Source organism: Megalobrama amblycephala, linkage group LG15 (genome assembly GCF_018812025.1).
Source record: "Megalobrama amblycephala isolate DHTTF-2021 linkage group LG15, ASM1881202v1, whole genome shotgun sequence".
Lineage (NCBI taxonomy): Eukaryota > Metazoa > Chordata > Actinopteri > Cypriniformes > Xenocyprididae > Megalobrama > Megalobrama amblycephala.
In genome coordinates, this window is record NC_063058.1 from 25,222,228 (window position 1) to 25,244,681 (window position 22,454).

The 22,454-nt window shown below is 35.4% G+C and overlaps 3 protein-coding genes across 7 annotated transcripts in view; 2 read left to right on the top strand and 1 right to left on the bottom strand.

Annotated features, from left to right (window-relative positions):
* The window catches only part of wu:fa25f02 (uncharacterized protein C11orf24), a 37,759-nt gene extending 20,178 nt beyond the window's left edge, over positions 1 to 17,581 (bottom strand). The window contains exons 1-2 of one of the 5 annotated variants that reach the window (XM_048158011.1): positions 17,536 to 17,581; positions 14,727 to 14,832 (exon numbers count right to left, since the gene is read on the bottom strand). Coding sequence is in view for 1 of the 5 variants with exons in the window: in XM_048158009.1 (XP_048013966.1) it covers positions 17,536 to 17,566 (31 nt within the window). In the remaining 4 variants the exon portion in view is untranslated. Of the gene's footprint in view, positions 1 to 10,481; positions 10,590 to 12,365; positions 12,486 to 14,726; positions 14,833 to 14,986; positions 15,098 to 17,535 lie in introns of those variants that run through there. The other 4 variants (XM_048158014.1, XM_048158015.1, XM_048158009.1 and 1 more) reach the window with 4 other exon arrangements.
* anpepb.1 (alanyl (membrane) aminopeptidase b, tandem duplicate 1) lies at positions 2,186 to 11,000 on the top strand. The gene is made up of 20 exons (XM_048158007.1): positions 2,186 to 2,956; positions 3,039 to 3,181; positions 4,720 to 4,856; positions 4,996 to 5,122; positions 5,263 to 5,417; positions 5,537 to 5,650; positions 5,749 to 5,892; positions 5,994 to 6,059; positions 6,168 to 6,233; positions 6,323 to 6,495; positions 6,664 to 6,740; positions 7,690 to 7,823; positions 7,974 to 8,029; positions 8,114 to 8,261; positions 8,338 to 8,426; positions 8,512 to 8,622; positions 9,859 to 10,026; positions 10,113 to 10,253; positions 10,349 to 10,430; positions 10,511 to 11,000. Exons 1-20 carry the CDS (start codon positions 2,340 to 2,342, stop codon positions 10,664 to 10,666), a joined length of 2,904 nt encoding a protein of 967 aa, XP_048013964.1. The 5' UTR covers positions 2,186 to 2,339; the 3' UTR covers positions 10,667 to 11,000.
* Positions 11,145 to 22,145, top strand: LOC125246900 (aminopeptidase N). Its single transcript, XM_048158008.1, has 20 exons — positions 11,145 to 12,014; positions 12,421 to 12,563; positions 14,247 to 14,380; positions 14,518 to 14,644; positions 14,734 to 14,888; positions 14,975 to 15,088; positions 17,869 to 18,012; positions 18,097 to 18,162; positions 18,254 to 18,319; positions 18,495 to 18,664; positions 18,762 to 18,838; positions 18,987 to 19,120; positions 19,851 to 19,906; positions 20,251 to 20,398; positions 20,500 to 20,591; positions 20,705 to 20,815; positions 20,965 to 21,132; positions 21,206 to 21,346; positions 21,457 to 21,538; positions 21,630 to 22,145. The coding sequence occupies exons 1-20, from the start codon at positions 11,488 to 11,490 to the stop codon at positions 21,780 to 21,782; spliced, it is 2,808 nt and encodes a 935-aa protein (XP_048013965.1). The 5' UTR covers positions 11,145 to 11,487; the 3' UTR covers positions 21,783 to 22,145.
* The last annotated feature ends 309 nt before the right edge of the window (positions 22,146 to 22,454 follow it).

The following is a 22,454-nucleotide window of genomic DNA, read 5'->3' on the forward strand; positions in this document are numbered from 1 at the left end:
AGGGTTGAGAGGAAACCATTGTGAAAAAAACACAAAACGTAGTATTTGATCTAGTCATTTTACTCCTCAACATATAATGTTAAACATTTTATTGTCACAAAAAAGCATCTGCAGCATCACCAGTTCTAATGTAGAATATAATTTTGTGCACTTATTGCCCCTAAAAAAATATAACAATCATGGGGCAAGGTCTGTTTCATGTATGACAGTACGTCAGCATATTTTTGACAAATCATGGCTGTATTGATGGTTTCACCATGAGTTTGCAGTGTTATAAAATCAACTTTATTGCATTGGAAACAGAGGTCCTTAAAGGTGTGGCCAACAAAAAGTGAGTTCAAAGATAGCATTTGCATCACACAGACGAAAAAAATGATAGCATATCTAGACATCTCTGATATCATATACAGTTATCTTTGAAAACAGCAGTCTATCGAAGGTCAAGAGCCATCAGATGATATCTGATGTCATCAACTTGGAATCTTATCTAAATTAGGTACAAAATTTAGCTTTGGAAATGCAGAATATTTAACAGCAAGAAGACTAGATTTAATGTTTATCAATGTAAATGACCAAATTATGACTTAGGCCTATTTAACATTAACAAATGACAATTTTAAAGCTCTTTTGGCCTGTTAAAGGTAATTTATTACATGTCAAATGAAATGAGATAACATTAAAGCTTTGAGATGGCTAAGGTGAGTTTTATGGAGTCTGCTGCTTTGTCGAATACCTCATTTATAGCTAGATATAGATTAATATGATGGGGAGATATTGTAAAGACTGATAATCATTACACCTGTGCGTTTACAAATGATCATTCTAACTAGTGTTATTGGCTATATTTTCTGAGATACTAATCTTAATAATAAACGCCCTCCCTGGTACAATGTTCCACCATAAAAAAATTCATATATTCCAAAGGCCAAATTCATCTTTTATTTTACACTTTTGTTGAAGTGCAGTTTAAAGTCCAGCCTGACGACCACAGAGGGAGGTATTTTTATAAGTTCATTTGTTACTAATCCCGTCCTTTGCTCCTGTAAACCTAAGGTAATTTAGCTAAACTAAAGTTAAACTGTATTTTTTCCACTTAAACACTATAGTTGTATGACAGTGATGTTTAGTTATCCTTTAACAGGTACGCAAGCAATTGAGTGTCTGTCCCAGAAGTTACACAATTTGATGCTTCTGAGGACATTGTCTTTTTTGTAAAGTGCAGGTTTATGTCAGCAAATGAAATGGATTTACAACTTTGTTCAGTATGACCTGCCATAACAGTATAGTGTGTGATTCTGTGTGGGGGATCTGATTCAAGAAACTTAACAGATCCAACAATTAGTCTGCACTAATATTTAGTTTAAATCTACAATATATGTTTAATACATGCAACATTTGTTTATTTATGTTTTTATATCATATATCAAGAAGAAAATATATTCATATAAATGTATTAAATGTATTTTAGTGATTTTTTCCCAGATATATCTTTAGGCCAATTTTTACATATGTGACCCTGGACCACAAAACCAGTCATAAGGGTAAATTTTTTAAGAAATTGAGATTTATACATCATCTGAAAGCTGAATAAATAAGCTTTCCATTGATGTATGGTTTGATAGGATTTGGCTGAGATACAACTATTTGAAAATCTGGAATCTGAGGGTGCAAAAAAATCAAAATATTGAGAAATCACCTTTAAAGTTGTCTAAATGAAGTCCTTAGCAATGCACATTGCTTACAAAAATTACTTTTTGATATATTTATGGTAGGAAATTTACAAAATGTCTTTGTGTAACTTGATCTTTACTTAACATCGTATTGATTTTTGGCATAAAAGAAAAATCAATCATTTTGACCAATACAATGTATTGTTGGCTATTGCTACAAATATAAACATTTTATATTATATATATATATATATATATATATATATATATATATATATATATATATATATATATAGCACTGTAGAAATATATGTAAAAAATAGTTCCTTTATACCAGTGTTTTCACTGTTTTGCTTGTTACTTTTGTAATATATTGTGGTTCATTTTTGAATGTTTTGGTAATTTGGAATTTTTTTTACAATTTGTCTCAAACATTTTTGGGCAAAAAATTTATTTTTAGCCATATGGATTTGATCACATCACTGAAACAGTGAGTAACAGCACTCATGATTGTATTTTAATGACTTCACCACATTTCAAAAACACATCAGGCATCAATAACTTTCTAAAACGCCCTCTTGTACACTGGAGCTGTGCTTTGTTAATAGATGAACCATTAATCCATGTGGGAGGAGAGACCTCCCGTCCTTTAAATAAAAAGTTGTGTAGATGTCAATTTCATTCCTCTCATCCTGTCATTCCTCAAGCATGGGAAAGGGTTTCGTCATCAGTAAAGCTGTCGGGATAGTACTGGTTGTGGTTGGTGCTGCAGCAGTAGCCACAATCATTGCCCTCTCTGTGGTCTACTCCCAAGAGAAGTCCAAGAACAATGAGGTTAAACCCACAACAACGACATCAGCTCCAACAACAACAACAGCACCATCCAATGAACCATGGGACCAGTGGCGCCTTCCTCAAACTCTCAGACCTCAATCCTACAATGTCAATCTGTGGCCACGGCTCAACCTCGATGCAAATGGTCTCTACATCTTCACAGGGAAGTCCAGCGTGATCTTCGAATGTGTGGAAGAGACAGACCTCATCCTCATTCACTCCAATAAGCTGAACATTTCAGACCCAGTCACCTTGACAGCACTTGGAAGCAAAACAGCTCCTTCCATTGACTCAATAAAGATGTACCCAAAAACACAGTATATGGCTATTCACCTGAAAGGTAAATTAACTGCTAAGGAAAGCTATGAACTCTACACAGAATTTGTGGGCGAGCTTGCGGATGACTTGGGCGGCTTCTACCGAAGTGTATACAACGAGAATGGAGTGGAGAAGTAAGAAGTTGATCTGTCCTGTCTTTTTTCTTCTGTTCTGAAAGACCTTTCATATATAGTAAAAACCTTTGTTGTTCTTCAGAGTGGTCGCAACAACCCAGATGCAGCCAACAGATGCTAGGAAGGCGTTCCCTTGCTTTGATGAACCTGCAATGAAAGCGGTGTTCAACATCACTCTTCTCCACGATCGAGGAACCGTAGCCCTCTCCAATGGTGTTGTGATAGGTAAATGAGCACTGCTTTGAAAAATTTGTTACCTATACTAACACCTACAAACAAAAAGTAGCTATAGTGAAGTTACGGTAACACTTTACAATAAGGTTCATTAGTTAAACATTAGTTAATGTATTAACTAACATGAACTAACCATGAGCAATACATTTGTTACTGTATTTACTAATCTTCGTTAACGTTAGTTAATGAAAATACAGTTGTTAATTGTTTGTTCATGTTAGTGAATTAACTAATGTTAACAAGATTTTAATAATGTATTAGTAAATACTGAAATTAACATTAACACAGATTAATAAATGCTGTAGAAGTGCAGTTCATTATTAGTTCATGTTAACTAATGTAGTTAACTAATGAACCTTATTGTAAAGTGTTACCGAAGTTACTTTTTTATACTTTTTTATTTTTATAATTAAAATAAACAATAATCTGGAATAAATTCACTGTCCCCTTGGAATTATAAGGTTCTATCTGACATTTTTGTCAAAATTATTAGTTTCATTTTGTCATAGTTATTCACATATTCTTATTCTGTGACAAATTATTTGCATTATGTGATGTTTTTGGTAATGTTGAGTACATTTGGGGACTTTTTATTTAGAAAACAAAAAGGTTCTATCTATAAAGTCCAATGGAATGCAAAAACTTTGAAGCGCAATATCTCAGAACTGCTCAGAATGCAGATAGAACCTTATAATTCCAAAGGGGGCAATATATGAAAGAGAGAAGACTGTGCAGTTAAAAAGTTTAATTGTTCTATTAGCTTAAAAACAGTGATGTAGTGTTTGGTTGCACTACACATATACTCATTTTATAAAGTAATACATTACTAGAAAAAACTATGGACCCTTTTCACAGACTGTGATGACGCATTTCCAAAGTTACCAACATCGCAAATCTAATAAAGTTTTTAATATTTTCATTTTATTAAACATTAATACACATTTATAAAGCTATAGGCCTACTTTGTGTTATATTATCTTGTCAGTGAATGGAAAAAAGAAAAGGGAATGCGAGGAATGTGTCTTATGCAGATGAGTCCCAGGACTTTAATATGAATAAGATATTATCACTTTAAAACATGCAGAAAAAATGGTAAAAACTTTTCTAGGAATGACAACAACAGCACTACAGTATCCTATATCCATCATTATGACTTTGCATTGCGGATCTATTTCAATAATGTAAAAAAATGGCTGTTCAATACAGTCCAAGTTTGAATTCAACCGATTCGACTCTGGCTTTGGAATTTCAGATTGATCATTGCATAATTTCAGATGTGATGAGTCCGAAGATTATTCCAATTATGACCATTTTATGGTCCATTTATTCAGCTTCTTAATGATTTTTAGTAGGCCTACATTTAACATAGATAGGCTATAGCAAGTTATTGACAACATTATTTCTATTATACTTCATTTTTATGAACATATGTACACGGGTTCTGCCTTGCGCACACACGCGCGTGCGAGCCTTCAAAAGTATTTGGCTGCATAAAGTTTTATCGGTCAATATCTCTTTTTGACTTTCAGAGGAAGCTAACATCACAGAAGAAGGTACTCTTCTAACCAAAACAACATTTGAGCCAACAGAAGTAATGTCAACATATTTGTTGGCATTTATTGTCAGTGATTTTACCTACATTGAACAAATAGATGATAACCTGCAGGTAATTATCTTTTCACAAGGTCTTTAGAGAAAACTCCTATTTAATAATGAAACCTAATGCCCACTTTAACAAAGATATCTCAGAAAACAACATGTGTTCATCTACTAAAAAATTGCATGCTGTCGTTTTTTTCAAAAAGATTCGAATTTTTGCCCGCAAAGAAGCCATAGATGCAGGACAAGGGCAGTATGCACTCAATGTGACTGGACCGATTATGAAATTCTTTGAGGAGTATTACAGTGTCCCCTATCCACTGCCCAAATCAGGTAAGAGTCTATGAGCAGAGCTCGAGAAATGTTTTTTTAAAAAAAGGTTTATTTAGTTGTTATGACCTGTATTTTATGAGTCAATGAAATTGTTTCATTATTGAAATGACAGTTAACTCATTCCTCAAAATGTTGCACAGATCAAATCGCTCTGCCAGATTTCAATGCCGGTGCAATGGAAAACTGGGGCTTAATCACATACAGAGAGACGGCCCTGCTGTATGATGATGAAATATCCTCAAATGGAAACAAAGAGAGGATTGTTACTGTTATTGCCCACGAACTTGCCCATCAGGTATGATCAGAAGTCGTTTTTTTCCAATTTGAATCTCCAAATGGAAAATGATTTACAGAAGTACTTTTTATCAACTTTTATCAAGTTTACTTTTCGCCATCTTCCTGTTTCTTTTTTAGTGGTTTGGCAACCTTGTGACTATCAGGTGGTGGAATGACCTGTGGCTCAATGAAGGTTTTGCATCTTACGTAGAATATCTTGGGGCGGATAAAGCTGAGCCGAATTGGAACATTGTGAGTGTTTGAAGCTAAAAGCCAGGGCGCTAATGCTAGATGCCAAAAGCTATCACTAAGAGCAGATCATAACCGACTCCTCTATTTCTATCCCACAGAAAGATCTGATCGTTCTTAATGATGTGCACCGAGTTTTTGCTATAGATGCACTGGCCTCATCTCACCCTTTGTCATCTAAAGAAGAGGATGTCCAAAGACCGGAGCAAATTAGTGAAGTGTTCGATACGATCTCCTACAGTAAGGTAGCGTGGGAACTGTTTGCTAAGTTGACTATAATGTTTCAAAATCAAGAACATGCTGATTACATGTGGTTTGTCTGATAACATGCAGTCTCTTCCTCTAGGGGGCATCAGTACTTAGGATGCTATCTGATTTTCTGACTGAGGAATTGTTTAAGCAAGGCCTTCAAGTAAGTTCCCCCTGCACGCTATTCCATGTTGTGCCATACAGTAAATATTGAATATGCTTTTGATTTGGAGAATGTTTTTGTACATTCATGACAAATTTGTTTCAACAGACCTATCTGGATCATTTCCAATTCGACAACACAGTGTACACAGACCTTTGGGTCCATCTTCAAGCGGTACGTTGCAATTAAACAAGAATGTTCAGCAGTATAATTATCAAATTTGTTGGCACAAAACACAATTGCTCATATATGAAATGTTGCAGGCTGTGGACAAGACTGGCTACATTCTGCCCAAATCTGTGCAAGAAATTATGGATCGCTGGGTTCTTCAAATGGGCTTCCCTGTGGTCACTATCAACACTACAACTGGAGCGATCACACAGGAGCATTTCCTTCTAGACCCTACCACTAAACCAGACAAGCCATCAGAGTTTAAGTATGTAAACAAAATATTTTGGGAAAAATAATATTTAAAAAGCAACTATTACTGATTTCAATTATGAGGCCTAGATATACAATACAATACTAAAATATCCACCACAAGGTTTTGTTAAAATGTGAAATTACTCTATCATATTTGTGAAATGTTCTTTTTTTCTTGTAGCTATGAGTGGTTTGTACCAATTACATGGACAAAGACAGGAACAGAAAAACCAACAAAATGGCTACTACAGAAAACTGGTGAGTGACACTGAAGCCGCCTTTCCACTGCACACAACAAACGACAGCTGTTGGACCAGAAGACATTAATTTCCAATGAAAAGTAGTACGGGAGCTGCCTGGAGTTCCGATCATATGCGAATGCGGAAATTTCGGATCCGATTTGAGATTCAGATGCATTTAAATATTTGAACTGTGGCTAGACCGTATATGCGACTGGACATGATGTATTCTTATCCAAACTATGAGCGCGAAGTTAGAATTACCATTTATTTTAACACTTTAACATTATTCTGTAAACATTATTTCTGTAAAATGGCGGTTATTTATAATTATATCCAATTTTTTTATAATTATTAAGTACATTTTAACGTTGATTAGCTGCATAAAATCTACTATGTATTTATTTTAGATGTATTGAGGGTCATTTGCTTTGTATGGATACATTCATATATATAATTTTGTCATTATTTATTTAACTTTATGTTGTTACAAACCGGTATGGAACTCCTTTCTTATGTGGAACCCCAGAGGAGAAGTTTAGCAGTATACCCAAACTGCTCTGTTTCATTCAATGACAGTGGATGAAGACCTAGGGCTGTCAAGCTCCAAACAAGCAAAATTAAATTATTCCACACAATTTGTATTCTATATTCCAAATCTTCTAAAGGCATATGATAACTTTGTGTGAGAACAGATTGAAATTTAAATTACTATTGACTGAAAATCTTACTTGGCAGCTGTGGTCAACATCCACTTTCATTAAATGATTTTCATTGAACAGCTTGGACATTCTGCTAAATTTCATTTTTTATGTTCCACCGAGAAAAGAAAGCAATGATAACGATGACACATTTTTAAAGTTTGTTTGACCTTTGCATTTAATTATATATCATTGGATGTTAATAAAGGACAAGATTATATGCTTTAACATAAATCCATGTATTTCTGCTTTCCTTTTCTAATTTAGATCAACTAGATGACATGAAAATAAATGCAAATGAGTGGGTTCTGGCCAACATCAATGTGACAGGATACTATAGGGTTAACTATGATAATGAAAACTGGGAACGCCTACTTAATGCTCTCCAGACATCCACACAGGTAAGAAGAAATACATTTATTAAAAAAGCAGGGGACATTGTTAAAAATACTTATAGTTTGATACAGTGTTTAAATATTTTGATTGTTTATTGTTCAGCATAAACCAACATAACTGACATCAATCTTTTCAAATTTGTTTTCTATTCTCAGAGCATTCCCGTTATTAACCGGGCACAGATAATTGATGATGCTTTTAACCTGGCCAAGTAAGATGCAAACTTCATTCTTCAAAGTTATGAGTGTAATTTCCAGTCAGTTCAGATGCTAAAAAGCATCTCTGCCCTTTACAGAGCTAAACATATTGCCACAACATTGGCTCTAAGAACCACACTCTTCCTCGACAAGGAAACAGAGTACATGCCATGGGAGTCTGCTCTTGACAACCTGGACTACTTTTACCTCATGTTTGATCGCACGGAGCTGTACGGCCCTATGCAGGTAAGCTTCGTCTATTTTACTGAGCCTGAACTGAACTGAGCTTGAACTCTAACATCACATTATTTCATACCTGCAGGTGTATCTCGGAGAACAGGTGAAACCTTTGTTTAGACACTTTACAGATCTTACAAATTGGGCAGATGTGCCAGAAGGACATACTGACCAGTAAGTCACGAACATATAGAGATGATAAATGCTTAAATTTGCTCTCAAGCCTTTATTCACTGTATTCATGCCTTCCTATCTGCAGATATAATCAAATAAATGCGCTCAGAGTTGCCTGCAGTACTGGGTTGGAAAACTGTACGACTCTAGTAAATGGATGGTACAAAGAGTGGATGGAGAATGAAGATGTCAACCCGTGAGTTTCAATCAGCAGTAAATAGAAATCTTAGAGAGTGTCTGACGATCTTTCCTGAGTGCAGTATGGTTAAAATGTATACTGGTGCAGACTACATACTTATAAATGTTTCTAATGTTTATAACAATCACTGGTATTATGAATACACAAATGAACACAAAACAAAAGATTTTAAATGATTAGGTTTTAAAGTATAAAGCAAAAAATATGTTTTAAAATATATTACAAAAAGTACTTAAAAACTCAAAAATTATTAGATCATGTCTGTGAATGTAATAAATTAAACATTTTTCGTGGCTCAGAGAAGTACGGAAGAGGATTAGGGCCAAGCAATAATAACAAAATAAAACCATCTCGAGATTAAAGTTGTTAAATTTCGAGAAAAAACTTGTTAAATTTCGAGAAAAAAGTCGAAATAAAATGTTGAGAATAAACTCGTTAAATTACGAGAAAAAACTTGTTAAATTTCGAGAAAAATGTTGAGATAAAATGTTGAGAATAAAGGAATTAAATTACGAGAAAAAAATCGTTAAATTTCGAGAACAAATTCGTTAAATTATGAGAAAAATGTCGTTAAATTTCGAGAAAAAAGTCGAGATAAAATGTTGAGAATAAAGTCATTAAATTATGAGAAAAAAGTTGTTAAATTACGAGAACAAATTCGTTAAATTACGAATTTGTTCTCATAATTTACCGACTTTTTTCTCGTAATTTAATGACTTTATTCTCATAATTTAATGAGTTTATTCTCATAATTTAATGAGTTTATTCTCAACATTTTATCTCGACTTTTTTCTCGAAATTTAACGACATTTTTCTCATAATTTAACAAGTTTTTTCTCGTAATTTAACGAGTTTATTCTCAACATTTTATCTCAACTTTTTTCTCGAAATTTAACGAGTTTTTTCTCGAAATTTAACACCTTTATTCTCGAGATGGTTTTATTTTTTTATTATTGCTTGGCCCTAATCCTCTTCCGTAGAGAAGTTAATTTTTAGAAAAAGTTTAGAATAATTTGAAACCTGGTACGTTTACATTTTTTATTTTATACATGTCCAAATACTTAAAATATATATGTTTTGGGGGGCACTGTATTTTGTTTCATGAGTCTTCACAGTATGTCAGTACTTCTGTACTTGTGTAGATTGTAAAAATATCATCTGATTACATTGAATTAATAGATTGCCATTTAACTTTCTTTAATCTGCCACTATATATTTTTTTCTCTTCATCAGTATTAAGGCCAACTTGAGGTCTGTAGTGTACTGCAGTGCCATTGCTGCTGGTGGTGAAGAGGAGTGGAACTTTGCTTGGAAAATGTTTGAAAAAACCAATGTTGCTACTGAGAAAGATAAACTGAGAGCTGCAATGGCATGTGCCACAGAGCCGTGGTTACTGAACAGGTGAGCTCACCGCAGGTTAATGCTAACAATTACATGGATCTCTTGTTGTATTTAGCTAAATACATGTGCTTTAATTGATGTTGTAGGTATCTCAGTTACACCTTAAATTCATCGCTAATTCGGAAGCAAGATGCCACTTCTACCATCATCAGCATTGCAAGCAACGTGGTCGGTCAATCGTTGGCTTGGGATTTTGTTAGAGCCAACTGGGAGTTCATTTTCAATCAGTAAGAAAAAATACTGAGAGACTACGCTATTATTTGCTTAAAAATACAAATAGCAGTTTTCTATAGCTGCATATCCACTTTTCATTTTCCATTAGGTATGGAGGTGGATCTTTCTCTTTCTCCAATCTGATCAACGGTGTCACAAAGAGATTCTCAACTCCGTTTGAACTGCAACAGGTATGTCATCTTCCTCTTTATTTATTATCATCTTGTACAACAGATACTTACATCTGAATGTTTCTCAATCTGTTTTAAAGCTGATACAGTTCAGGGATGACAACGCCGACATAGGCTTCGGATCCGGAACCCTTGCCATTCAGCAATCTATCGAGAGGACTACCGCCAACATCAAATGGGTCGATGAGAACAAAAATGCAGTCTTAGAATGGTTCAAAAGCCAAAGTAAGCTTTAAAGATGAACATACGGTAGCTTGCTTGCTCTGAGGAGGAGAGTAACACTGGGACATTGTTTTGCTTGGCCTAGAGGGTTATAGCATTAAAGAAAATGATTATTTATTATTCAGGATGTTCTAAATTGCGATTTTTTCCAGACCTACTTTCTTCCTATGATGATGTACAGTATATAAATATCTTTCTTTAAAGTGTGCCTCATGTTCATTTCCTCTTTGATTATTTTTGTATAAAATTTTATGAAGCTAAAATGAACTGAATATGCAAATACTGCAGAACTCTTTGGTATTTCTCATTTTAATATTTTGTCTAATGAAAATAAACACCTAAATCCACAAACTTTCTTGTACTAGCCAATTTTCAATCTTTTGCATTGTAGTATTTTATGTTACTGTGTCTTTCAGATGGTAAACAATAACCATCATTTTTTTTTGTAAAATATTTTTGTAGAGCACAAAATTATTTTTTATTCACAATTTAAATCTTTTACACTGACTTACATTCATTAAAAACTTTTTAGACTACATCAGATAATTTCACAGCTGTGACGCAGGCATGCTTGCTTTTCTAAACTTCTTCCCACGGTTTTCAGCATTACATTTAACCATTAAGAGTAATGGCTGCATAAACATGTCAGGGATGACACATGCCATAATATATTATCTTAGTGCACCTCAACTTATCAGGTTACCAGATTCTTTCACTGGCTAGTCTCAGTGTTAATGGATGAGCCATTATACCCTTTGGGAGGAGAGAAGGTGGGAAGAATAAATAAAATGCCATCACAGTTTGGTCTGATCTTAGCTGACCTGTGGAGATAGAGATGAGAATCTATTTTAGTGCAACTTGCGTTGGATGCACTTTACTGGGAATGGCATCGTTGGCCACCATTGTTGGGTTGTGGACCATTCAACTCCTTTCTTCTACAGAAGTTCCTGCTGAGCCCTGGAACGAGTATCGTCTACCAGACACTCTGTTTCCAAACTACTACAACATCACTCTCTGGCCTCGACTTCAGCCGAACATTTATGGCCTATTCGTGTTTACTGGAAATTCTAGCGTGGTCTTCAAATGTCTGAGGGAGACCGATCTCATCCTCATTCACTCCAATAAGCTGAACCTGACCTCAACAGATGGATATCTGGCCAAACTCTCTGCGCTTGGTACTGCAGTAGCGCCCTCAATACAGAAAACCTGGATGCAGGAGACGACGCAGTACCTCGTCATACAGTTGAAGGGCAAACTGAAAGCTGGAGAGCTCTATGAGCTTTACACAGAGTTTGTGGGAGAACTCGCAGATGACTTGGCAGGGTTCTACCGGAGTGAATATGATGAGAATGGAGAGAAAAAGTAAGTCCAACTATGATTTGACCTGCAATACCACCAGTCAGGAGATCTAAACTGTACATAATAAACTCTCAGGTGGCAAAAACATCTGAGATATCAAGATCAGCATCAAGGCTATTGCAGTTGGCAGGTCTCATGTTTGTTTGATGAATCTCTTGGCTGCTTTATGTCTGTTTAACCTTTGTACCATTATATAAAAGGGGAAGATTACTTACTGGATCCATGAATAAGCGTTTTATGCGTGTTTTTTATGTTTGAGCATTACATAACATCCAGAAGGATTTCTCATGTATGGGGGATTCAATCATCATGGTATACTAATAACCCGGAGCTTATTTTATGGTCTTTACCTACCTCTGGTGTTAGGAACATTTTATCTTTGCGATATAATGATAATTATTTCCTCCAGGATAGTTGCCACCAGCCAGATGCATCCCACACATGCTCGCAAGACCTTCCCGTGTTTCGATGAGCCTGCAATGAGAGCGGTTTTCTACATCACTCTCATCCATGACAGAGGAACTGTGGCCCTGTCCAATGGAATGGAAATTGGTCAGTTTTACTAGAGACAGTTTCTTCACACACTTGTTGACTATGTTAAAGGATTGGTTCACTTTAAAATGAAAATTACCCCAAGCTTCACTCACTCTCAAGCCATCCTAGGTGTATATGACTTTCTTCTTTCTGATGAACACAATCGTTGTTATATTAATAAATATCCTGAAGCATCCAAGCTTTATAATGGCACTGAGCGATACAAACGTGTTCCGTGTTCAACTTAGGAAGAAAGTGTAACGCCTCTTGCAGTTAAAGGATTAGTTCACTTTCAAATTAAAATTTCCTGATAATTTACTCACCCCCATCCAAGATGTCCATGTCCTTCTTTCTTCAGTCAAAAAGAAATTACAGATAAGGATTATTCTCCTTATAGTGGACTTCAATTGACCCCAAATGATCGCCTTGGAAGTGCTTTCGCCAGAACACCTTCCGTATTCTTCGAAAAGCTTACGCTGTATGTCCTACACCTTCCCTATTCAACTTACGGAAAAAATTAAACTGGCGCCGCGTTCGATCTGTGAGTTGAATAGGGAAGGCGTAGGACATACAGCACAAGCTTTTTGAAGAATACGGAAGGCGGTCTGGCGGAAGCACTTGCAAAGCGAGCATTTGTGTTTATAAAGCATGTAAAATTTTATTTTATTTTATTTTGTTTTAAGAAAATGACCGATCGTTTCGCTATATAAGACCCTTATTCCTCATCTGGTATTGTTTAAAGCCCTTTGAAGCTGCACTGAAACTGCAATTTTGACCTTCAACCATTTGGGGTCAATTGAAGTCCACTATAAGGACAATAATCCTGGAATGTTTTCATCAAAAACCTTAATTTCTTTTCGACTGAAGAAAGAAGGACATGGACATCTTGGATGACATGGGGGTGAGTAAATTATCAGGAAATTTTAATTTAAAAGTGAACTGATCCTTTAAAAACACTTACGCTATGTCCTACGCCTACACTTTTTTCGTAAGTTGAATACGGAAGGCGGTCTGGCGGAAGCTAGATACTTTACTTTATGACTTATTAACCTTTATTAGTACGTTCATGATGGATAGATGTGGATGGAGTCACTTTCTTGAGTCGTTTGTCCCGTTCACTGCCATTATAAAGCCTGGATGCATCAGGATATTTATTAATATAACTCCGATTGTGTTCATCAGAAAGAAAAGCCATATACACCTAGGATGGCTTGAGGGTGAGTAAATCTTGGGGTAATTTTCATTTTAAAGTGAAATAATCCTTTAACTACCCTATAATATAAACTAGAACATGGGGGTTTATAAATTGGGCTCCAGGAACCCCCAAGAGCCAGCAACAAGGGTGCAAGGGCATACATGGTAAATTTCAGGAAAAAAAAGGTAACATTTATTGAAGTTTACATTATTACATTTTCAATCTGCTTTCTAAAGACTGGTTGGAAATCATGAGATTAATCATTATTATTTTATTAGTGTAGTTGTTTAGTTTCTTTTTTTTTTTGCTTTAGGTATTGTAATAGTGTGCAGAAAATTATATAAAAATGTATAAAATATAAAAGTCAATTATTTTATATTTGGGGTTCCTTGGCAGCTACATGTTTATCTGGACAAGTTTGAATTCAAAAGGCCTTAAGGTTTAAAGCCTGTATAGATCTTAGATAGATGGATAGATCTAATTTACTTCTTGTTTTCCTCATTCAGAGGAAGTGGACACCATTCTTGATGGACAGCCTGTTACTGTGACAACATTCGAACCCACAAAGAACATGTCCTCCTATCTACTGGCACTGGTTGTCAGTGACTACACAAATGTTACATCAGCGAATGACACCTTGGTACGGCCATCAGTCATCTTTCATGAGCAATACAGCCGTTTAAAAAGATATAAATCTTACATTTATTGACCACAAAATGAGCTTTACAGCATATGTGCTCATGGTGCATATGGCTAAATTATGTTTGCTCTGAACAGATACGTATATGGGCTCGTAAGAAAGCCATTGAGGACGGCCATGGTGATTATGCTCTGAATATAACTGGGCCAATCCTCAAGTTTTTTGAAAACTATTACAGTGTACCATATCCACTCTCTAAATCAGGTATGTTTAAACATCTAAATCATCTCATGAAGATTATTGCCTGAGGGGAAAAAATAATATATAAGGATTTTTAATTCTCTGCCTTAAAGATCAGATTGCCCTGCCGGATTTTTACTTTGGGGCGATGGAGAATTGGGGGCTGGTGACGTACAGGGAGACAAACCTTCTATATGATCCAGTCATTTCCTCTAATGCAAACAAAGAGAGAACGGCCACCATTATAGCCCATGAACTGGCTCACATGGTACTCATATTTATAAAAAATATTATAATGAATGGTTCTAAATGACTATATGTGTAATATTATGGCTTGTTTGTGTTTATGGTCAGTGGTTTGGCAACCTTGTGACTCTAAAGTGGTGGAATGAAGTTTGGTTGAATGAAGGTTTCGCCTCTTATGTGTCATATCTTGGTGCAGACTTTGCTGAACCGTCTTGGAACGTGGTGAGTTTTCACTCTTTAAAGGATTAGTCCACTTTTAAATAAACTTTTCCTAATAATTTACTCACCCCCATGTCATCCAAGATGTTCATGTCTTTCTTTCGTCAGTCGAAAAGAAATGAAGGTTTTTGAGGAAAACATTCCAGGATTTTTCCCCATGTAGTGGATTTCAACGGCTACCATCAGGTTGAAGGTCCAAATTGCAGTTTCAGTGCAGCTTCAAAGGGCTTTAAACGATACCAGACGAGGAATAAGGATCTTATCTAGCGAAACGATCGGTCATTTTTAAAAAAATACAACCGTTTATGCTTTATAAACACAAAATATCATCTTGAACGTACTTCTCGTTTCCGCATTCTTCAAAATGCTTACGCTGAATGTCCTACGCCTTCCCTATTCTACTTACGGAACGAACGCGGTGCCAGTTTAATTTTTTTCCATAAGTAGAGGTGATATTTTGTGTTTATAAAGCATAAACGGTTGTATTTTTTTCGAAAATGACCGATCGTTTCACTAGATAAGTTAAAAAAAATTCACTAGATAACCCTTATTCCTCGTCTGTTATCGTTTAAAGCCCTTTGAAGGTGCACTGAAACTGCAATTTGGACCTTCAACCTGTTGGTAGCTGTTAAAATCCACTAGCCTATATGGAGAAAAATCCTGGAATGTTCTGGAATTTCTTTTCGACTGAAGAAAGAAAGACATGAACATCTTGGTTGACATGGGGGTGAGTAAATTATCAGGAAAAGTTTATTTAAAAGTGGACTAATCCTTTAATGACTTCTAATGGACCTACTGCTGATGCTAATGGTTGGTCAGTTGAGATTTTTTATTTATTTATGAAATTATTTATGATATTTTTATTATTTATGAAATTTACAAGTCATAAACATTTATTTATATCTATTAACGTGTATTTGTGTGACTACATTAAACTAATTTCATGTTCACACGACGAAGTTAGTAGTTTAGCCGTTTTCTATGGAGTCAAATTAATGCCTTAAAGTTTTGCACACAAATCAAGTTTTGCAAAACAAAAAAAAGAATTGAGCAATAAAAAAATGTTTTGCAAACAAAAATAAAGAATTGCAAAGGAAAAATAAAGTATTGAGCAGAAAAAAAAAAGTTTTGCAAACAAAAATAATAAATTGCAAAATAAAATAACGTAGTGCAAAAATAAAAATATAATCAATTACAAAAATCAGTGACAACTGTAATCCTATTTTATCTTTGCCACATATTTTTCATGCTCAAACCTACTAAATCATTTGCAACGCTCATTTTATTCTGCGTTTCAGTCAAGCGTGCGCTCACGATACCGGTTTTCTTTTGCGCTGCACTTTTCTGTGCGGATCTCTTTATGGCACTGGTTTGACGTGGGGGTGGAGTCAAGAAACGGGGGCACGCCCCCGCGAAACACGTAATCGGCAGGAGATGCAGATCGGAACAGGGACGTGTTTCCCGAAGCGAACTATGGTCGCAAGTTCGGTCGTTACCAATAGAGTTCAATGGGAGTTACGACCATGGTTTACCAACGATGCTTTCGGGAAACTCACCCGAGAACAGATCAAGCATAGAGACAGAGCGCGTTTATTATAATCTGAAAACCACGCCCACCGGGGGGAAAAACAATCCAACCGTCTCCAGGCTGCCTTCTTGTCTTTTCTGACTCATTACAAAAAACAGAACAATGCCTAAAAGGTGCTGTGTGACAAGGTGTACAGCTAACAAGCTAAAAAACCCAGAAATAAGTTTTTATAAGCTGTCGATCCCAAAAAACGAATGTTTAAGGACACAAAAGTGGATACAGGCAGTGAGACAGAGCGCAACGGGTCATATTACTATAAGAAATGCATTGGAGGGGGTCGTAATCGGCGACAACATATGCTAAACAAACCAACAAAAACAAACCATTCATTATTTTTAACCACGTCAAAGAATTATTTCACCTGTCGCCGATTACGTTCCCCTCCAATGCATTTCGCGGGGGCGTGCCCCCGTTTCTTGACTCCACCCCCACGTCAAACCAGTGCCATAAAGAGATCCGCACAGAAAAGTGCAGCGCAAAGGAAAACCGGTATCGTGAGCGCACGCTTGACTGAAACGCAGAATAAAATGAGCGTTGCAAATGATTTAGTAGGTTTGAGCATGAAAAATATGTGGCAAAGATAAAATAGGATTACAGCTGTCATTGATTTTTGTAATTGATTATATTTTTATTTTTGCACTACTTTATTTTATTTTGCAATTTATTATTTTTGTTTGCAAAACTTATTTTTTTCTGCTCAATACTTTATTTTTCCTTCGCAATTCTTTATTTTTGTTTGCAAAACATTTTTTTATTGCTCAATTCTTTTTTGTGTTTTGCAAAACTTTATTTGTGTGCAAAACTTTAAGGCATTAATTTGACTCCATAGTTTTCCTTCGAATATTTGAAGCAACATACATACCGTCGCTGAAATGCGGCCCACCGTGACACATCTTTGTTTTGGTGACCTGTGAGGAGACATTGAGAGTTATAACAATGAAAAAAATTATAAAAAATGTATTGTTGAAGTGAAATTTACGGGACACCTTACTCGCGCCTTTTGTAATTTTCTTCAGGTGACCGTTATTGTATCTCCCGCGTCTCTGACGTCACACAGGGTTTTGAAATAATAAATATATATTTATTATATATATATATTTATATATATTATATATATATTTATACATGAAAACGTGTATATTAGAAAAAAACAGGAAAAAAAAACTGTTGCTTACATTACCTTATGCTCTCACAGAAAGACTTGATCATCCTTAAAGAAGTACACCGCGTTTTTGCTGTGGATGCTCTGGCCTCCTCCCATCCCCTGTCCACTAAGGAGGAAGATATTATAAAACCAGAGCAGATCAATGAGCAGTTTGATACGGTCTCCTACAGTAAGGTGATGGACGTATAAAAACCTTCCTTCACTTTGAAAAACATTACGAGTATCAAACTCAGTGTTAATTTCTCTGCTAACCTGCAGGGGGCGTCAGTGTTGAGAATGCTGTCAGACTTCCTAACCGAGTCTGTGTTCGTACAAGGACTAAATGTGAGCAAATTACAATACAGTTATATTACATCAGATAATTACTTTTTTTCTTTATCTCTGATATCCCCCCAACAATCTTATATTACTACAGACATATCTCACCACGTTCGCCTATCAAAATACAGTCGGTGAGGATCTGTGGAATCACCTTCAAACTGTGAGTTGCATCAAAATAAAATAAAAAAATGTGATCTCATATTTACATTTAACTAATTACTTGACTAATATTTAAATATAATATTAAAATTTACTCAGAAAGCCAAACTAACTCAAAAAGTTTGACAGTACTGCCCTCTATTGGTTGATTAATCACTCTCATTTAACCTCTCTAGGCTGTTGATAAAACTGGAACAGTCCTTCCCTTAAGTGTCAAAGATATCATGGACCGCTGGGTTCTTCAAATGGGCTTCCCAGTGGTCACAGTCAACACTACGACAGGCCAGGTCTCTCAGACGCACTTCCTTCTGGATCCTGAGTCTTCATTGCAGCCGTCTCCATTCAAGTAGGCCTAAACTCATCTCCAAAGCTACCTGAGCAGATAGTGTTGTGCTAAGATCCATTTACTTTAGTGTTATATCTATTTTTACTGATTCTTATAGATATGAATGGATTGTACCCATCAACTGGATGAAGGCAGAGGTGCAGCAGTCACGCTTTTGGCTCCTGGAAAGAACTGGTATGAACACAAATATAATTTGACAATTATTTTGTTTTGATGGCGTCATTTGGTTCTTTCAACAGGCTCTGAATGGGACAAATTCACTATTTTGAATCAAGTATCATTAAGCCTAGGCCTATATAACAAAATAATTATCTATATGTAGTTTTTCACAATGATATGAAGACGACTGGAAATGAGTGGGTGCTGGTGAACCTGAACATCACAGGATATTACAGAGTGAACTATGACACTGAGAACTGGGAGCGTCTCCTGAATCAGCTGACTGCAAATCATGAGGTAAAAACACTAGCACTGGGGGTAACGCATTACAAGTAACGCGAGTTATGTAATCAGATTACTTTTTTCAAGTAACTAGTAAAGTAATGCATTACTTTTACATTTACAACTAAATATTGGAGTTACTTTTTCAAATAAGTAACGCATTTATTATAAATTCCCATTTATTGACTGACACCTCTCCTGTTGCCATTTTGAGAGAAATCAGGAGGAAGTGCAGCGGTGTTGTGTGCGCTGTGTAAACATGATGATTATTCGAGACTAGTTCTAGACGAAATGTGAGCATACATTTACAACTTCTGCATCCTATTTTTTTGCAATCCAGAATGGATTCACATCACAGCTGACAGACTTGTTTGAGCTGCGCCCTCTACTGTACAGGCGTGAATTTGCATTTCCTTCAGCCTGAGGCTTATTCATTTCACTTTTGGAGTGAAAGGGCCTTTACATTTGCCAAAAATTGAACTTTTTTGTTGTTATGAAAACAAACAAACAAACAGCCCAGCCCATATGAGAACGCAAAAGTAACGTAACACATTACTTTCCATAAAAAGTAACTAAGTAATGCAATAAGTTACTTTTTTAGGGAGTAACGCAATATTGTAATGCATTACTTTTTTTCCCAACACTGAAAAACACAGATGTGTTTTTAAAATCTCAGACCGAGTTATAATTAATACATTTGATGTCATTTATCTCTTTCTTATTTTTTGTTATTTATTTTTTAAAGGTCATCCCAGTCATAAACAGAGCTCAGATAGTGGATGATGCATTTAACCTTGCAAGGTAATATAGCATATAGCAAAAATAAAGAGAATTTGGTACAATTTCTTGATTTAAAATATAATTGTTTTTTGCAATCAAATGTTTATTGAAAGAAAAAGTACAACAAAATATTATTACAAGGCAAAATATGTGTAAATATACATATACCATATACACATATGAATAATAATAATAATAATAATAATAATAAACAAAAAATACAAAAATATAAAGGGGAATTACTCATGTTCAGGAAATTTAAAATATAATTGTTAAACAATATAATATAATATAATATATATTTTTTTTGTGTTTGCATGCACATTTAAATTATGTTCCATACTAAATCATAATTCTTTTTCAAGGGCGAAGATAATTCCTGTCACTTTAGCACTAAAAACTACAAAATACTTATTTGAAGAAAGGGAATATATGCCGTGGCAGTCTGCTCTCAACAACCTGGATTATTTCTACCTCATGTTTTCACAAACCGATGTCTATGAACTTTTACAGGTCTGTAAAATACTTCACATATATCGAAAAAAAAACATATGTGTCTGAGCTATATGTATATCGATTTCAGATTAGTGTGAATTTTGAATTTCTTGTTGTAGAACTACACCAAGAAGCAGGTGACCCCCCTATTTGAACATTTCAAGACTATTACTGAAGGTTGGTCACAAGTGCCATCTAGCCATACAGACCAGTAAGTGATCCATAACTTTTGTTTAATGTAATCAATGATGACATTTTCATTTCATGTCAATTATATATTGGAGATAACTGGCACATATTTGTTACTCTTTTTCCACGGTGTAGGTACAATCAAGTTAATGCCATTAGATTTGCCTGCAGCACTGGTGTAGATGAATGTCAAAATCTCACCACAGGCTGGTACAGACAGTGGATGGACCAGCCAAACCACAACCCGTAAGTTTATCCACTCTGCATTAGTATTTTGATCTTCCAGTCAAGCAGTCCAATGTTAAGTAAGACAAACAGAATCTACAGACAAAGTCTTCTCAGTCTGGACCATCCACATTTATTTCATAGATCTAATTCAGTTCTCTTTTTGAAAGGATTCACCCCAACTTGAGGTCTACAGTGTACTGCAGCGCTATTGCCACAGGGGGCGCTGAAGAGTGGGACTTTGGCTGGCAGATGTTTAAAAACGCCACCATCGCGATAGAAGCTGACAAACTCATGTCATCCCTGGCTTGTGCAAAAGATCGCACGCTTTTAGAAAGGTTTGCAAGATAGTATTTTTGGGAATATGCAGAAAGGACTATCATTATATAAATAATTTTGTCATAAATACAGGTACCTTGGGTACACGCTTGATGCATCAATGATCCGTAAACAGGACGCTACCTCTGTCATTGTGGATATTGCTGCCAACCCAGATGGTCAGATGTTGGCTTGGGACTTTGTGAGGAAGAACTGGGCGTATATGTTCACAGAGTGAGCTTTATGAACTCATACTGATACAGAAATGTCAATGGCTATTTTAATTAACTGAAAAACAGTTTAAATACAGTATTGTGATGAACAAAATGAGTTTGTGTCCCTAGGTATGGTGTTGGGTCCTTTAACTTTGCCAGCCTTATTAGTGGCGTAACCAAAACATTTTCAACCGAATCCGAACTTGATCAGGTGTGTATTTTCCTTTGGTACACAAAACAATAACATTGTAGGAATTGAATTCTAACTTTATTTAAACTCATTTCTTTTTTTTTTTGAAAAGCTTCTGCAGTTTAAGAGTGACAATTCAGAGATCGGCTTTGGATCAGGGACAGCGGCTCTGGAACAGGCCATTGAGAAGACTAAAGCAAATATAAAATGGGTGTCTGAAAACCAGAGAGAAATCACCGACTGGCTGGTGGCTGAATCTGCTTAAAAATATTAGACACTGTATACAAATGATGTTAATCTCCTGTGTATCTGTATGTGTGATGATATAAAGAATAACGTTAAACATTTTTGGTCAAATAGAAAGCATAACAAATGGACCGTGTATATTGTGAAAAAGAAAATACTTTTAATGTACTTCAGTGTTTATCCAGTTAATTTCTATTGCTCGTGAAATTAAAAAAAAATGTCTCTGTAACAAAATTAATACTGTGAGTGAAACATTCTTGGAGGAATGAGACCAAAACAATACTGCACATTCCTGTACCATGGAATGAAAAAAAACCTTACATACAGTACAGTCCAAAAGTTTGGAACCAAGTTTCGTCTGCTCACCAAAGCTACATTTATTTAATTAAAAATACAGTAAAAAACAGTAATATTGTGAAATATTATTACAATTTAAAATAACTGTGTACTATTTAAATATATTTGACAAAGTAATTTATTCCTGTGATGCAAAGCTGAATTTTCAGCATCGTTACTCCAGTCTTCAGTGTCACATGATCCTTCAGAAATCATTCTAATATGCTGATCTGCTGCTCAATAAACATTTATGATTATTTTCAATGTTGAAAACAGTTGTGTACTTTTTTTTTCAGGATTCCTTGATGAATAGAAAGTTCAAAAGAACAGCATTTATCTGAAATACAAAGCTTCT

Excerpts from the sequence above, each read along its gene's own strand:
- LOC125246900 (XM_048158008.1), top strand. The coding sequence starts at position 11,488 with ATGAGAATCTATTTTAGTGCAACTTGCGTTGGATGCACTTTACTGGGA. Across the intron at positions 14,381-14,517 it reads CATCAGCGAATGACACCTTG|ATACGTATATGGGCTCGTAA; the intron begins GTACGGCCATCA and ends TGCTCTGAACAG. Across the intron at positions 18,013-18,096 it reads ATACGGTCTCCTACAGTAAG|GGGGCGTCAGTGTTGAGAAT; the intron begins GTGATGGACGTA and ends GCTAACCTGCAG.
- anpepb.1 (XM_048158007.1), top strand. The coding sequence starts at position 2,340 with ATGTCAATTTCATTCCTCTCATCCTGTCATTCCTCAAGCATGGGAAAG. Across the intron at positions 5,651-5,748 it reads CTGAGCCGAATTGGAACATT|AAAGATCTGATCGTTCTTAA; the intron begins GTGAGTGTTTGA and ends TCTATCCCACAG. Across the intron at positions 5,893-5,993 it reads ATACGATCTCCTACAGTAAG|GGGGCATCAGTACTTAGGAT; the intron begins GTAGCGTGGGAA and ends CTCTTCCTCTAG.